General features: G+C 52.3%; 4 protein-coding genes across 4 annotated transcripts; 2 read left to right on the forward strand and 2 right to left on the reverse strand.

Moving 5' to 3' along the window:
• Nucleotides 1–1,783: 1,783 nt before the first annotated feature.
• On the reverse strand, nucleotides 1,784–4,472 carry BU25DRAFT_461211 (uncharacterized protein; the record flags this gene model as incomplete). The annotated part of the gene is made up of 3 exons (XM_033710424.1): nucleotides 1,784–1,893; nucleotides 1,945–3,999; nucleotides 4,046–4,472. The coding sequence occupies 3 exons, from the start codon at nucleotides 4,470–4,472 to the stop codon at nucleotides 1,784–1,786; spliced, it is 2,592 nt and encodes an 863-aa protein (XP_033558541.1).
• A 1,381-nt stretch (nucleotides 4,473–5,853) lies between these two features.
• BU25DRAFT_158365 (uncharacterized protein) lies at nucleotides 5,854–8,432 on the forward strand. Its single transcript, XM_033700702.1, has 5 exons — nucleotides 5,854–5,999; nucleotides 6,049–6,136; nucleotides 6,188–7,088; nucleotides 7,137–7,572; nucleotides 7,618–8,432. The coding sequence occupies exons 1-5, from the start codon at nucleotides 5,962–5,964 to the stop codon at nucleotides 8,318–8,320; spliced, it is 2,166 nt and encodes a 721-aa protein (XP_033558542.1). The 5' UTR covers nucleotides 5,854–5,961; the 3' UTR covers nucleotides 8,321–8,432.
• BU25DRAFT_158490 (uncharacterized protein) lies at nucleotides 8,387–9,315 on the reverse strand. Its single transcript, XM_033700703.1, has 2 exons — nucleotides 8,630–9,315; nucleotides 8,387–8,574 (listed from the first exon to the last, which is right to left on the reverse strand). The coding sequence occupies exons 1-2, from the start codon at nucleotides 8,943–8,945 to the stop codon at nucleotides 8,453–8,455; spliced, it is 438 nt and encodes a 145-aa protein (XP_033558543.1). The 5' UTR covers nucleotides 8,946–9,315; the 3' UTR covers nucleotides 8,387–8,452.
• Nucleotides 9,316–10,469: 1,154 nt separating this feature from the next.
• BU25DRAFT_158570 (meiotically up-regulated gene 190 protein) lies at nucleotides 10,470–14,934 on the forward strand. The gene is made up of 4 exons (XM_033700704.1): nucleotides 10,470–12,273; nucleotides 12,324–14,662; nucleotides 14,712–14,791; nucleotides 14,867–14,934. Exons 1-2 carry the CDS (start codon nucleotides 10,851–10,853, stop codon nucleotides 14,615–14,617), a joined length of 3,717 nt encoding a protein of 1,238 aa, XP_033558544.1. The 5' UTR covers nucleotides 10,470–10,850; the 3' UTR covers nucleotides 14,618–14,662; nucleotides 14,712–14,791; nucleotides 14,867–14,934.
• Nucleotides 14,935–15,739: the final 805 nt, after the last annotated feature.

Raw genomic sequence — 15,739 nt, forward strand, 5'->3', positions numbered from 1 at the left:
CGTTTTCAAGTTTGTAACCTTTTGTCGTTACTTCCCACTCGCAATCTTACTCTTGTCTCGCGCAAATGCGCCGAACGTGTATCTTGGGAATTTTTGGGTGCTGCGGGAGTATCTACGCAATTGATGTGCTGATTTGGTTGCTAACGACCGTAAGGTGCAATTCGGCCGTGATCGAAAGTCAACATGTTTGAGCAGGAAGCACTTCCTGGCCGTCATGGCCCTCATACTTTGGGATGAAGACCCTGGACATACCGCTTCAAGCAAGCGTCTCTTATCACTCTAGTATTGCTGCTTCAATAGCGCCTGCTTTTTTAAACATCCAGTCGTTCACGGTCTTCATCGGTAATGATGAAGACCCTGTCTCTGCTCGTTAGGAACTTTACTGGTATGTGGTGGGACATGCCTCAGCATCAGAAACTTGAACATTTCGCTCAACTTGGCCTCATATACAGAGGCTGGATCGGCCAAATTGAACCACCTTTTATTAAGATCCCCTACAACGACCCCGAGCTATTGCATCCACAGAAGCTCAACCTCGGCGTGTTAGACCTAGCTTTGCAGCGCACATCAGGCTGCAGAATCTGGTGTTGTAGAGAATGATGGATTGCACGAACTTGAGTGGTGCCTTCAATAGCATGGCAGAAAACTTCAGACAAGGTCAGTCAGCGTTGAAGCGTCTAGACGTCAGGCTGCCGGCGATCCACAGGATAAAGATAAGTAATCACTCATGTCCATTGAAACCCTTCTCACTTCATTCACCGAATTTCAACAGTTGTTTCTAAAGATAAGCTGCCTTGCTCTTGTTCGCAAGGAGGCCCTCACTCAACACGCAATGACTTTGCTCTCCCTGGGATTCATCACTTCACAGGTTAATATGGCGCCAAGTACACCTCAGATCCTGCCACAGTATATCACCCTCTTGAGGATCCTTACGCTGTCTCCCTTCACCCTTGTCTAGATACAGCTTAGTGCACCTGTAAACAGCTTCGTGACCGACATGACATTCGTGTGCTTCTCGTATCGCGTCAGTACTAAGGAAGTTCTTACTGCACTGATCAATCCATATAGCAATCATTTACGTCGATGTACACCAGTTTGTATAAATCTTGACAGGAATCACCAACGTTATCACGTGTCCCACGCATTACTTTCCAAAGCGATACATGCGGCGGTGGCTGTGCCGCGCGCTACAGATACGACCATGCCTCACCTCATATGCGAGTACCAGGGTACATCGTCTCAGCCTTATGCGGTCCAGGTGCAGTCCTGCTGGGAAGACTGGGGATATGTCTGCGGTGTGAGCGGATCCACAATGACCGGTTAGGCGTGCAGTTGAGCCTTGTTAGTTGTGTCAGTGTGGGACCGAGAGTGTTATTTTCGATTTGGTGTCATCATCACAGTAAAAGCGACGGCAAATGTAGTGTGCGTGCATAATAGGTATTAATATTCAATCGAAGCTGCACGCTGCGCTTTTGACAACGGGTGCGTATCCAGATGACCAGTAAGCCTGGCATGATGGGTAATGTATAAGGGTATACCACCGTAGACCAATAACCGATATGAAAAACCCCCAGGAAATAAGCAGACAACATGAGTCATAACATGTGTAGTCGTAAATCGTCAGCCTGGTACAGGCTGTGCAACGTATTTTGGTATGTGCTGGTCGTCATGGATGTAGAAGTGAACAATGAAGATGTACAATCATGCCAGAAGCGTGTCCGAGCTCGCAAATGAGCTCCAAGAGGGCCATGTGGAAAAAGAAGTGCTGCGCAAAGCGGTGCAATCATTGTGGCATCCAGAAAGACATCAGGAACTTGCCAACGATTCGTGCTGTGTACTTCGTCTGATTGTCAGACGAGATACTGACAGCTCCTCGGTGCTGCAGGTAGTCGGCTGTGTAATGTTAGCAGTCTATTCCCAATATTGCCGACGAAGGAGACTGACTGTTTTCCTTAACCAACTGCGCGACTTGTCGCACAAAGTTCACACTCGATGCATCTCCAAAGCCAACCTCTTTCTCCCAATCGTGATCAGCGTTCAGCAGTGGGTTGTGCTTACGGTTATACTTCCACCTGAAGATTTGCTGAATGAAGTGCATCTGGGTGTCAATCTCCCTGTTGGCATGATCCGCGTGGTTTTGGGCATCACGAACATCGAGTCCTTCTGTGGTCGACTTTGTTGTTTGAACAAGGTGAATGGTCTTTTGCTCATCTTCGAGTGCCATGCACATGCCGACGATAGTGATGAACGCTGCCAGCCACTTGTCGCAGCCCTTGGACGATTTGAATATTTGTTGGAGCTTGTTGAGAAGCGCGTTCTGGATTGACCGTTGCACTCGCGAGAAGAAGTATTTGAGTTGGCGGTTGGTCATGCGTGGCGATGTGTATGTTTCATTGTGACCGTTGTAGGAATGCATGCGCGAGAGCGTGGCATATTTGGTCTCGGGTGCGATGGTGAGGGTGTGCGACATGATAAATGTGACAACAATGAGACGGTAGACCTCGCGGAATAACTTCGCCTCATCGTCGTTCTTCGGCTTGACCCTTGTCATCAGTCTGAACAGTTTCTGCTGGAAGTCGTTGTCGTCTTCCATCCAACAAAGCTCGCCAAAGGCGTCCAGGTGGTTGTCGACAATGTCGCTGACATAATTCTCGTACTTCTTCTCTTCGTTGTAGTTAATGTGGACCATTCCCAACGGTGGGCTGTGCTTTGTGTACATGACTCGCTTGTTCGATCCAGGGTCTGTTCGGTATTGGAGCTGCTTCAGTAGTGTGTCTCCTTTAGGAACGAACTCGTAGACCTTAACCGGAATACGAGGCATCTTGTCCTGACCACAAGTCATCATGACTGTAAGCTCAACATTGCCCCATTGGTGAATGTGCTGAGACACGAACTGCGTAAGGAAGGAGTCCTCATGCATTTGTGTAACGAGGTGTGGAAGGAAGGCTGTAGCCAAATCGACGAGCTTAATACGCGAGCATCCCAAACCACAATCGGCGTTCGGGCGCTGAGAACGCTTCAGGCACCTCTCGCAGGTTTCTCCTGGTCCGCACTTGTCTCGTTGAAGTACACAGTGCCAGCATGCTACGATCTTTCGCATATCGTGGGCTGACTTTGCGACCCTGGGGTCTAGATGCGTACCAAGCGCTCTTCCCCCCGACTTGTTCATGCTCTTCGAGGTCGACTCTCGTCTTGATTGTTCGGGCTCCGGTGAAGCATCGAAAGAAATCTCAGGTACAGGCTGGGCAGGTGACGCGCTCCCTCGAGTAGATGACTGGGCAGGAAAGAAAGCATTGTTTGAATGTTGTGCCGGTATTGTGTCGAGCATCTCAAAATCTGAGTGCTGGTTAGAGAATTTGCCTTCTGAGCTGCCAGGACTTGGTGCTGAGACTTGTGGACTAAGGGTGGGCTGGTAGAACGATTGCGGATATTGACCGACTGATGAGGTTGGTGATGTTGGGGGGAATTGATTTGGTGTTATGTAGTTGTCTGTGATGAGGGTTGAATTTGCATCGTAATTGACGAAAGTCGGTTGATCTGACGATGGGAGGCCGTTGAAACGAATTTCCACCGGACTTTGCCCATATGACCCCTGAGATCCGCGATGCTGTGGATTAAAGCTGAACATCATATCCTGGGGAGGCACTACAGGCTCGCTCGGTGAGAGGAGAGAGTTGGGGTCGGTATAATTCGCAGTCCAGAAGTTGACATCATTATTGAGGAACTCCGTGTACAAAGTAGGATCGGAGATGGGGTCGAACATGACGTGCCCAGACCGAGGGATCATCGCAAACCTCGAAGGCCCTTGGCCGCTCCATGGTTCATGCTGCTGTGGTTGAGTAGACTGCTGTGGTTGGGCAGTTGTGTAATTTCCACCGAAGAACGTATTGTGCGGTTGTGTTGCCATCATGCCGTATTGCTGTTGGGCATTCATATTGAAATGTTGCTGGTATTGTTGAGCGTTGGCAGCTACTGTAGTGTTGAATGCCTCCTGAAGAGCTATGCTTGTTAGCGCATACGCATGGAAGCCCAATATCAAACGCACCTTGATCACTGAAGAACATAGTCGAGTCTACAGCTGGGACGTTGTTGTGTGAACTCTGAGTCGACATGATATTGGTGTCTTGGTAGAACCGCCCGATATCCGAGTCGAGCATCTCCACCTCGAACGAATCGTTATCCGGAGTCCTCACAGACGTCGGAGAATTTGAAAAGCTGCCATTGTCCCAAAACGATTGTTCTGGTAGCTGCTCCTGCAATGGCACTGGTTGTTGCGAAGGATTTCGGCTCAACGGCGGCGGCGTGGTTATGAGCGGTCCAGGAGAGTGGCCGCCAGGAGAGAGTCCGGTATGATTGATCAGGGAGTCCGTAGGTGTTTTGGACCGACGGGCAACATTTTGGGCAAGCTCAAATGGCTGTTCGTAGAGGAACTGTTGTGACTGGTATTGGTACTGTGGAGGGAAAGTGGACATGATGCGCAGAGGGCCGCTACGAGCGCCCGAGCAGGATCAGGGGACCCTCAAGCCCTTTGCTTTTAGCTCCTAAGTTGCCTGGCAAAATGATGCGCCAGCGCTCGATCTTCGGCCTGGTGGCCCTAATGGAGAAAGTCGCAAAGAGGAACGGCTCGCGGTGCTTCAGAACAGGCCAAACTGGACGGGCAACAGGCAACGATAGACGGGATGGTCCGGGCGAGCAGTTGAGGGAGGGCGCGCAAGAAGAATCACTTCCAACGCGGCTGAGAACGAGGAAGGAAGATGCAATCACACTGGCAATTCCTGAGCGCATCTCACGGTGCCCCACGTCCACCGGTCAAGAGGCATGGCGCGAAATGCAGCTATTGGCTGAGCTGCAGCCCGTCTGCATAGCACCCGGGTCGCACCAAACCGCAATAGACGCTCGCACTGTGCTCCACCAAAAAGTTTGACATCAAGAATCCGAGATGCAACTCACCGTCGCCGGCCGGACTTGCGCTTGCTGATCGCGCTCTTCGCGCGGTGGTAAGGCTGTGATTTCGAAACATACCGTTGGAGCGCTACAATACCTCAACATCAGCCTGGAGGCTTCGAGGTTCGTGCCGGGCTGCACTGCGCCTCGCTCGCTAAGCCCGGGTTTCATCAAAAGGCGGTGTTCACAGAGCAAATTGCGAGTCGCACAGCTGCTGATGGTTAGGGATGGACGCAAACTGCTCATTGTTTGCGGCTCTGTGGCAGTTGCCGGCTGGCATACACAGCCAGGTTCTGCTACGGGTGTGAAGGAAGGTGGCCACCCTTGAGGAGCTGGAGCCAATGGTTTGCTCCAGTGATCTGCGACAGGTCTGCCCTTGTCAGTCAGTAGACGTCCGCATCATGGGTGCGTTGAAGTCGTCAATTGCCAGCGCATAGCTGTGAAACGTAATCGCGACGTGATGCGGCTCTCGCGCATGTCGACATGTTCAGAGAGCGAAAGAGTTGTGTGGGCGAGCAAGCTGATCGTAAACATTGCGGAGATGCTGTGAAGCCGCGCTCAAGATTGCCAGAATATTGAAAGGGATCCCAGGTTTCCAGGCTGTGGGAAGCGGATGGCGGCTGTTCAAAAAGGTGTGCGCTGACCGCAACTTTGTGAGACTGCCTTGCCGAACGCCAGACACAACAAACTGGATCGTGACTGTCAGCGGTCAGATTCTGATATCGGATATTCATCAGGCAACAGCAGCGATGTTTGTGACTGCTCCAGCTGCTGGTAACTGCACTGCAGACGAATGGCATTCGCTGTCGCTGTGTTTATTCCGAGAGACCCACCTCGTGAGGTCACTGGCCAATCGTTGGTGACACCTTGCTGTGTCATCCGTTCGGACTTGCGATGCACTCCACAATCGGAATGAACTCGGGGTCGTGAGAACGAGACATGAGCAAGCGTTCTCAACAGCAGAGACTGTTGTACCTATTGCTATTACGCCCGGCTAGATTCGGATAGGTCTCAAACATGTCAAGGGAGCTCAGAAGGAACGGAAAGCCCAGAAGGTTTGTCAGTATTCCGAGACCCTTCACAGCCAAGCTTACCAAATACCAGTTGCGAACCGTGCAGGATCTCGAAGATCCGGTGTGACCATGCAACGCCAACATGCCAAAAATGTCAAACGCGGGGCATCACCGAGCAAGTGAGCAGAGCAGGTCGCCACCACCTCCATGCATGCTGTTGACCACCAAAGTGTTTCTACCACCCAAACCCTATGACAAAGCCCGCCGGTACTCCACGCAAGAAGCCTGAGCCTCGCCGTCGAAAGCTTAGTGTGCATCCTGGAGGGTCCGAAAGGCTTGCTCCCTTGACGTTGAGCCCACCCACGCTGAGAAACGACCTCGTCAACTCTTGGCCAACACCACCTGAGACAACGGCTAGAGCAGGATGTCCAAAGCCGACTCAAGATCCAACACGAGGATTCTTCCTCGGCTCGACCAGCTATGCCAGTGTGTTTGTTGAAGAGCAGCCTCTACCGGATAGTGTGCACGAGCAGCCGTCAGAAAGGACAAGTAGGACGCCTTCCGTATCTGACAGAACTGTACTTGGAAGCCGCCATTGTCAGATCGGTATAGGCCACTCAATCGTGACCAAACTTCTGCCGATCTCGTTCTTCGAGAAGTCTTTCAATATGTACTTCGAGCAACAAAAAGCATCTGCTTTGATCGGCCCACTTGTCATATCTGCTCTGCCGCAATTGAGGTTAGATCTGGCACAACTCGCAAACACCGAGAATGATGCGGTCGCCATGTACGCAGAGATGACGAGGAACACTGCGCGACCGATGAGAGTGCCTACCAACATGCGCCCATCAGAGTTTCATACATTATTCACAGGCAAAAACTTACGATGGGAAACTCTAGGTCTCATACTGGCAATTGTGTGCTCCAATATGCAATTCACCTCACCACACGACCAAATATTTACGCTTGACGATGGAACAAGACTTGACAGAGACGAACTGATCGAAAACATGATCCACGCATCCAACGACTGCATACATCTTTGCCAAATACACGGGGCTGTTAACGACATCATGGTGTGGCTGATATACACTAACATGTTGATAGTCAGCAATTTCTACGGAGACAATTGTACGTCGAAAGCCCGACCCCACACACCACCGCTCTGACAATAAATAGATCACGGTACATGGCGACGACTAGGTGACAGTGTGTCGGCTCTCTATGCCGCAGGTATGCACTGCGAAGGGGGATACACCGAGCGAGCAAACACAGAGCCCCTGTTCATACGCGAAGCGAGGAGAAGAGTCTACTCTGCTGTCTACCGAATCGACAAAACCCTGGCGATCTTTTTCGGCCGACCTCCTATGATAGGATGGAGGTACAGCGATCGAAAACAGTTGCTCGATGTTAGCGATGATGTCATTGTTTCTGAAGATCCGGAAGTCATCAACCAGGCACTGTCGAGGCTGGATGGGAACGGTTGGAATACCGACGGCCATATACATCCATCGACCTGTATCAGATTGCGTTGTCAACATGCAGTTTTTAAGGAGCGATTATTGGAGCAGTCGTTGTCCGGAGAGAAGGACAGCGATGTGGCCCACAACATGAAGTAAGTGCTCGATGGAACCACTCGAATACGTGCTGACAGCCCCAGAACCATATCCGCAGAATGCACCCTATTTTGGGAAAGCCTTCCAGTCCACCTCCGCTACGAAATGTACGACGAAGACTCCGCCTGGCACCGCCTCGGCGCAGGCATCACAGTCCGCCTCATCTCCGCCTACCTCGAATACCTACACACGCACTTCCAGACCCAACGCCTCCTCCAGCGACAGACACAACAAGCGCTCCCAGCCCTCCTCGATGTCTCCCTCAAGCTCCTCTCAACCGCCCTCGTGTTCACGAAGCCCCTAAACGGCGCCTACGAGACGAGACGACACTTCGCAACAGTCATAATGTTCTACTGCTTCCCCGCCGCCGGCGTTCTCGCGCTCGAACTGCGCAAATCCACAATCGAATCCGTCCCGCTCCCAGACACCGTGTTCCGCGCCGACGTGATCCGCAATCTCTCAGTCCTTACTTCCTCGCTCGAATGGCTCATCCTCCCCGGCGACGGAAACCACAAGCTCTGCACCGAGCTCAACAAGATGCTCGCCTTAGTCTTGGACGAGGTGCTGAACTACGAGCCGCCCCCGACAGGGAGCAATTTGGGGAGCGAGGTTATGGCGCCTGCCACGGGACCGGGGTTCTTTGATATTCCGATGCTGGATGGGATGGAGCCTATTCCGACGCAGGCGGAGGATTTTTTGACGTGGTTGGATGGCGCGGCGTGGAATAATACGCAGGATTTGTTTTGAGGAGATGTGTGGATGGTGTGGGATTGTGGTGTAATGGGGCTTTTATGCATTACGTGTTTCCAACGTCTGGGACGCAGACGAGACCTATATACTACCCAAAAGCATACAAAATCTTTCCGATACCAATCGAGACTATCCGAGTGTCGAGTAATAGCTCGCCCGAGCCTCGTTCCTGAGCTTCCGCTCTTCTGTCGTCAACCCATCCTTCCCACTTGGTCCCTTCCTAGTCGGTGTTGCGGTGCTGCGAGCGTTCACTATCATGAACATTAGTACAAGTTTCGGTGAACAATGGTGATGATTGTAGCTTACGTTTCCGGGTGAAGACCTCGACGAGATGTTTCTTCACTGTCGACGTTGTGCTCTTGACAGAGGAGGCGTCCGAGGGTGCGTAGGATGGGGGCGCGGTATATGTGGGTGTTGACGAGGTTGAGGTGCGGCTTGTGGAGGCGTTGGTGTGTGGTGTGCTTGTGGATGACATTGTGACTTGAATGTGTAGCTTCGTGTATATAGTGAACGGCTCAGCCAGGACGAGGATATGAATACAGTCGATTATAGGGTTGCTTCTTGACTGTCTCTTTGGCGTTGAGATGCTGGATGTGATGCCTGATGTGATGCTTATCACCATGCTCGTTCCCTGGTCTTATATACACCCTCAATGACACCCCTACCTTCACCACTGCTCGCTAAGCTGCGTCTCAGAATGACTCTTCACTCGTGTCGCAGCCATCTCTATCCTTCGAAACAAGGTTCCCACCAATCAATCATCCCCGCCGCCCTACAGCAGCATGTCATTCTTGGAAACCACCCCAAGGAACAATTGCAGTGCTCGCAATTTTGCCCAAACGGGTGTTTTACGCGTCGACGCGTCCGGGTCGGCGTTGGATGCCTTGCACCCTGCATTGCCTCCTGGCTTGCGCTGCCTTGTGCGGACCCACAGCATGTGCGGCAGATACCATGCTTTCGTCAATTGTTTCTGGAGAAAGCTTAGCCACACAGACATGTCGGTGAATCAACAAGCATTGTGCTGGCGCTGTGACTGGTCAATACGGACAATTCCACGAGGGGGATAGTAAACACTGCTGGGGTTGATCGGAGTGGGCATGTTATGCCGCTAGTGCGTGGAGCAGGATGTTATTCCGACATGAAGGGCGCGAGGTGAGTCAGCAGCGAACTTGGTAAGCAGACTGGTACCTTGGATTTCTGATTGGAGGATTGGGGTTTCTGTAGCATGGGATTGTGAACCGTGATGGTCGTTGATGGTTATGGCTGGAGATCTGCTCACGGGGTTCTACTCCGAAATCTGCTCACGGGGTTCTACTCCGATGGTGAAATTGCTGTTGCCGGATTGCGTGAGATGTATGCCGCATCGCGACTACTCCAGGCACATACAATTACCCTGAAAGGTCGATGCCGACTGTAGAATGCGAATTGTAAGCGAGCTCGGTGCTCCGTTGTGGCTCGGCCGTAACGGTAGGGCTAGCTCGTATGCGGAGAAAATTTCGTACGCAGCCCATGCAGGTGTGACTAGCGCAGTCGAAAAGGGCGACTATCACCAATGTTGCATGTTGGGAGTCAACGAGGAGTCACTGAGAAGGCGTAGAGGATGACAAAGCTCAGTGCTATTAAAGTCATCGATTGGAAGCTTTTCTCCTCCCAGTTCACAACACAGGTTGTTATCTTGGATCCCCAGCGTGCGTCTTTGCATCAAGCTGTCACGACCTTTGCGGCATCTAGATGCTTCGAATTGGTCACCCCTTGCGATGGTTGAAGAATACAGCGCATACTGACGTTGAATCAGTCGACGAAAGGGAGGATACAAGTTATTCTAGTGTTGTGGCTCGTGTGTGGGTCCGCAGCCACATCATCCTCTGAGGATCGACGCAGGGAACGGCAAGAACGAACCGAGTGACTGCCGCCAAGAAGTGCGCAACGATGCAATTGCCATACCTGCAGACGGCCAGTCGCAGTGCAGTTTGCGACAATGACGATGCAAACCATGCTATTCATCTGATACCAAGCTTCAAATTTACAAGGAGACTTCCGAATCTTTGTTGGTTCCCCGCACGCGACTGCCAAGTGGCTGATGTGGCTAGGTGGTCTGAGAAGGCATTAAAGCTGGCATGCGACGTCATTGCATGACGATCAAGCCTCACGAAACGACACGACGGCACCTGACGGCCTTAATGGAGCGAATAACGTGCAGCATGTGGAGTGCGATTGGCCGTTCTGGGCTCGGGAATCCTGAAGGTGGCCTGTCAGTGCCCGTTAGCCTACGTCAATTCAATTGTAAACAGCTCCATCAGCTGGAAATGAGGAATCTCCAAGCTTCTGCGGGGCTGACCTGCGCTCGACATTGCGACTTGTGTTCATCCTTGTTTCTTGCGTTCGAGCTTATGAATCACCAGCTGACGACCTCACGACTGCCCGCGACATGAGCAAGTGATTGACTGCACGACTTCCTTCACGACCGTTCCCCACGACCCTTTTCGCACTGTACACTAGTCCACCCCACTCACACCACCAAGTCGCCATGTCGGGCGTCGAAGATGTCAAAGGCGCGCGCCGGTCGCACAAGTCGCCATACACCGCCCACAATCCCATACCGACCGTGCAGAGATATCGCGAAGAGAAACAGCGACGGCAGGACGAGTACGGACACCCAGAGCCGGATGAGGACAACGTAGACGGACGGAGCAGGCGCGAGCGAATTGGCGATGCATACAATGCCTTCACACACGGTGCCGAAGCACACGTCGAAGGCGACCAGCCCTACGATGCAGAGAACAAGAACTTGGCAAGAGAGAGGGAAGAGGCACCGGACCATGCTGGCCAGACTGTAACTGCGAACAGCAAGCAGCTGCCGCAGGATCAAGACTCCAACGCCGCAGCTGAAGACACCACTGAGGGCGTCATGACTGAGCAGGACCCCAAGAAGGCGCGCAAGCACATGAAGAAGTTCAGCGCGGACGGCACAGAACGAGAGGTCACAGATCCTGTCACACATCTGCCTGTTGTCATCCACGACTTCACCGATAAGGATCTGAAGAGCACTGCAGAGAACGATCCGCCAGTAGGGGTAGAGCCAAAGACAAGGACTGGAACTGGTGGTATCGAAAAGACAGATGACATGCTCAAGGATGACCAGCATGACTCCCAGGACTCGCACAAAGCCATGGAGGTCCTATTTCCGCCGCCCGAGTTTGACAACACACGGCAAGAGATCACAACAGTCTACCGAAGGGCTGTGGAAGTCGGGTTAGGAATCATTGCCGTTGGCTTACTGGGTGTAAGAGCGCTATTCTGGTTCACACGCAACTCATCAGGCTGGGTCAAGCAGTTCTTCCACCTGATCGAGCTAGCCCTATCAGCGGGTATTGCAGTAGGCACGATCGTCTTTATGAGGCAGTGGACCGACAACAAGATCAAGAACGTGTGGGATGTCGAAGTCTGGCAAGCAGAACGCCAACAAGGGCGGAAACTGGCTAAAAGCGAGACCGCAGAGAGTACCCAGTGGCTCAACTCGCTGGTAGCATCGATTTGGCCCCTGATTAATCCTGACTTGTTCACCAGTATCTCAGACACGCTCGAGGATGTCATGCAAGCCTCTTTGCCGAGTATGGTGCGTATGGTTGCAGTCGAAGACCTCGGACAGGGCAGCGAAGCAATCCGCCTTCTGGGTGTAAGGTGGCTGCCGACGGGCGCGGCTGCAAGATCCGTAAACGCCGACGGGAAGTTGAAGAGTGCTGATGAAGAGAAGGGAGACAGGACTGTCGTTGACAATGGTGAGAGCGAAGGTGATAAGCCCCAAGATAGCATGGAGGCAGAAGAAGGTGATTTCGTCAACATGGAAATTGCGTTCGCATACCGCCCCGCAACCGGACACGGCATTAAGTCGCGCGCGAACCATGCCCATCTCTACCTTGCTTTCTACCTTCCCGGCAAGATCAAACTCCGTAAGTGAACGATGTTCGTATGTCGTTTGTCCTGTGTTGACATGTCCTAGCTGTTTGGGTCGAACTCTCCGGTATCGTGGGCGTTGTCCGCATTCGACTGCAGCTTTGCCCCGACCCTCCATTCTTCTCAGTCTGTACCATGTCTTTCTTGGGTCAACCCAAGGTGAACCTCTCATGTGTACCGCTCATCAAGAAGGGGCCCAATCTTATGGATGTACCACTCATCTCAAGCTTCGTTCAGTCGTCCATGGATGCCGCACTTGCTGAGTACGTGGCACCGAAGTCACTGACCCTTAACCTCAAGGACATGATGATGGGCGACGACTTCAAGAAAGACACAGTCGCGCAGGGTATACTAGTAGTCAGAGTCCATCACGCATTCGACTTCAAGGAAGGCGATGCCGGCCTGGGACCACTCAAGAAGGGTTCCGCAGATCCATACGTCACGGTCGGATGGGCGAAGTTTGGCAAGCCCATGTGGTCCACTCGTGTCTTGCAAAAGAACATGGAGCCGTACTGGAACGAGGAGTGTTACATTCTGGTCACTCCAGATGAGCTGAACGTTGACGAGCGCTTGAGGTTGCAGCTATGGGACTCTGACCGAACGACTGCTGATGATGACCTCGGCCGTATCGAGCTGGATCTTAAGGAGATTATGAAGGGCCCTGAAACAAATGGCAAGATGCACGATCGCGAGGATGGCTTCAAGGCTCTCAAGGCTGGTGAAGGCATGCCTGGAAAGCTTGCCTGGAGCCTCGGATACTATTCGAAAACCAGAATTACGGATGATCAGCTCGAAACACAGAATGAGGAACCCGATATCAACACTATTGACCAGCTCAAGAAGAAGTCGTTTGCGGAGGCGGAAGATAAGTTGCGTGAGGCCAGCGTAGATCATGCACCTGAAGTGGAGCAACAGAAGAAGGAAGACTTCCAGTCGCGTCAAGATCAGCTTATCATTGCTTCGCCACCAGCACATGACTACCCATCTGGTATTCTCAGCGTACAGATCCATCAGATCACCGGACTGGAGCTGGAAACGTTGAACAAGAAGAAGGGGGACAAGAATGCCGAAGCCAGCGATGAAGAGGAAGAAGGCGATAATTTGCCGTCGTCGTACTGCACCATAATTCTCAACCACAAGAAGGTCTTCAAGACCCGCACTAAGCCAAAGAACTCAAAGCCGTTTTTCAATGCTGGCTGCGAGCGCTTCATCCGAGACGTGCGCAACACAGAGGTTCACATTGCGGTCCGCGACGCTCGTGTACACGAAGACGACCCGTTGCTTGGTATCATCTACCTTCCCTTGGAGAAGGTGTTCAAGGAGCGAAGTCAGGTCAACTCCATCTATCCTCTGGCTGGCGGTGTGGGCTACGGGCGCGCTCGCGTTTCCATGGTCTTCCGCAGCTTACAGGTTCAATTGCCGCGAGAGCTTCTAGGCTGGGAGTATGGTACGCTAGACATAAAGCCAGTCGTCAAGGCTATCGATGTGCCCCAGGAACTGGCGCCTTTAAGGATGAAAGTCACCACCAGCCTCGGGAAAGGCAAGCTCCACTCGCGAGGAAGGGATGGCAGGGTCAAGCAACACGAGGAGGGCGGCACCATGTGGAGATCGCGAAGAGATCGTGCCATCCGCCTACCAGTGAAGGCGCGCTACGCATCACCACTGGTCGTCGAATTTCGCCAGGACGCTACTCTGCGGGACCACAGTCCCGCCTTCGCCATCCTGTGGCTGAAAAATATTGTCGACAATGAAGAGCAGACTGTCCGCCTCGACGTCTGGAAGGGTGACCTCAACCGCGCCAAGAACAATATGCTCGACAGCTACGGCGAGAAAGTGGGCCAGATCGAGTTGACACTGACTTTCTGGTCCGGGCTCTCAGGCTACCACGAGGACTACGCCAAGGGCGACAAGCACCTCCTCAACGTCATGGAAGTCCTCGACGTCTGCAACAATCAAGAATACTCCGACTGGGACGAGACCAACGACTCCGGCGCCCCCAACATCCAAAGCTCAAACAGTGACTCCTCATCATCATCCTCTGACTCCGACGACGAAGACAAATCGACGATGGAGAAGATCACCCCAGATTTCCTGCAGAAGCACAAGAAGACGGATAGTAAGCTCAGTGACGATGGGAAGAGGGGCACGATTGATCAGTTGAAGGATTACAAACGGCATAATAAAGAGCTGCATAGGAAGAATCGGGGGTTGATGCAGTGGAAGGGCCCGAGGACGCTGGCGTGGATGAAGCATACCGCGGATCGCGGGAAGAATAAGGTTAAGGAGCTTGTGCATCATAAGGAGAGGGGTGGTGGGGGAGGCATCGAGACGGAAGCTTGAGTTGAACATTCGTCTAAGCGTAGCGCGAGCGTTTAGGCGTTGTAGGTAAAAATGGCCTGTCCGCTCTTATTTGGTAATCTTACACATCCGTTAGCTCATACGTTAGCGAGGAGGCCTTCAGGGTATTATTTACGAACGCGTAGTTTGCGGTTGGTGTGGCGATTCTGGGTTGTTGTAAGGAATCCATGGGTCACGCCCACACATCCACGGACTGAGCGTCCCCTATGACTGTGTGCTGACTTACAATAGCCAGGAGGTCTTCAAACCTTTTTTTTTATGAATGTGAAGCTTGTGGTTGGTGTTGCAAGTATGGTTCGCATTGAGGATACTATGGTTCACATCCATCCCAACCAACCTACAAAGTACCCATGAATTATTCCCAGGCATACATAACCCAACAGATCTTGATTACCTTCTCGCTCTGTACAAACACACTTCCAATTTCCAAAGACAAGAACCACGGTTTTGAAAAACCCCCACAAGCCCAAAATACACCGAATCCCTCCAGCCATGCCCCAAACATCAAAAATGGCAGTCCACTTCCAACTCCCCGACAAAACCAACTACAGCACCAAGTACCTCCAATGCCGGCGGTCACAAAGTCCGCACCCAAGTGCGCTCCGCGAAAATGGCGCGACTACCTCCAAGCTCAAGGATGTGCTCGAGTCCATTAAGCGCTATATCTGCAAGTCAAAGAGCGCCCAACAACACCGCACAAGCTGGACACCACATCACAGTGTGTCGACTAACTATAGCGTTGTGAATGACATGCAACTGCCTCCGTTGACGCGCATTGATGCCCGCCAGGACTCACTTGTTCGTCAAGACGAAGTCACGAGTCGAAGGCAGTGGGAGGAGGAAGAAGAGGAGGAGGAAGGGTATGGGTGGGAGACAGTGCTTGAATGGATGCGTCGGGAGGGTGTCGATGTTGCAGAGTACGAAATGGAGGCATGATATGAGGAGGGTAGTTCGTGCACTTGCTTAGGTCCTTTGTCGGGTCATTGACTGTAGAATCGATGTGTTGAAGACCCCAGGGTAGATGTTGCAGCGACGGATGAGGAAGTTTAGAAAACTCACGAGTATGGGGTTTGAGAGTATTGTTGGGGTTGTCGAAGACCGACT

This window comes from Macroventuria anomochaeta, assembly GCF_010093625.1.
Source record: "Macroventuria anomochaeta strain CBS 525.71 unplaced genomic scaffold BU25scaffold_31, whole genome shotgun sequence".
Lineage (NCBI taxonomy): Eukaryota > Fungi > Ascomycota > Dothideomycetes > Pleosporales > Didymellaceae > Macroventuria > Macroventuria anomochaeta.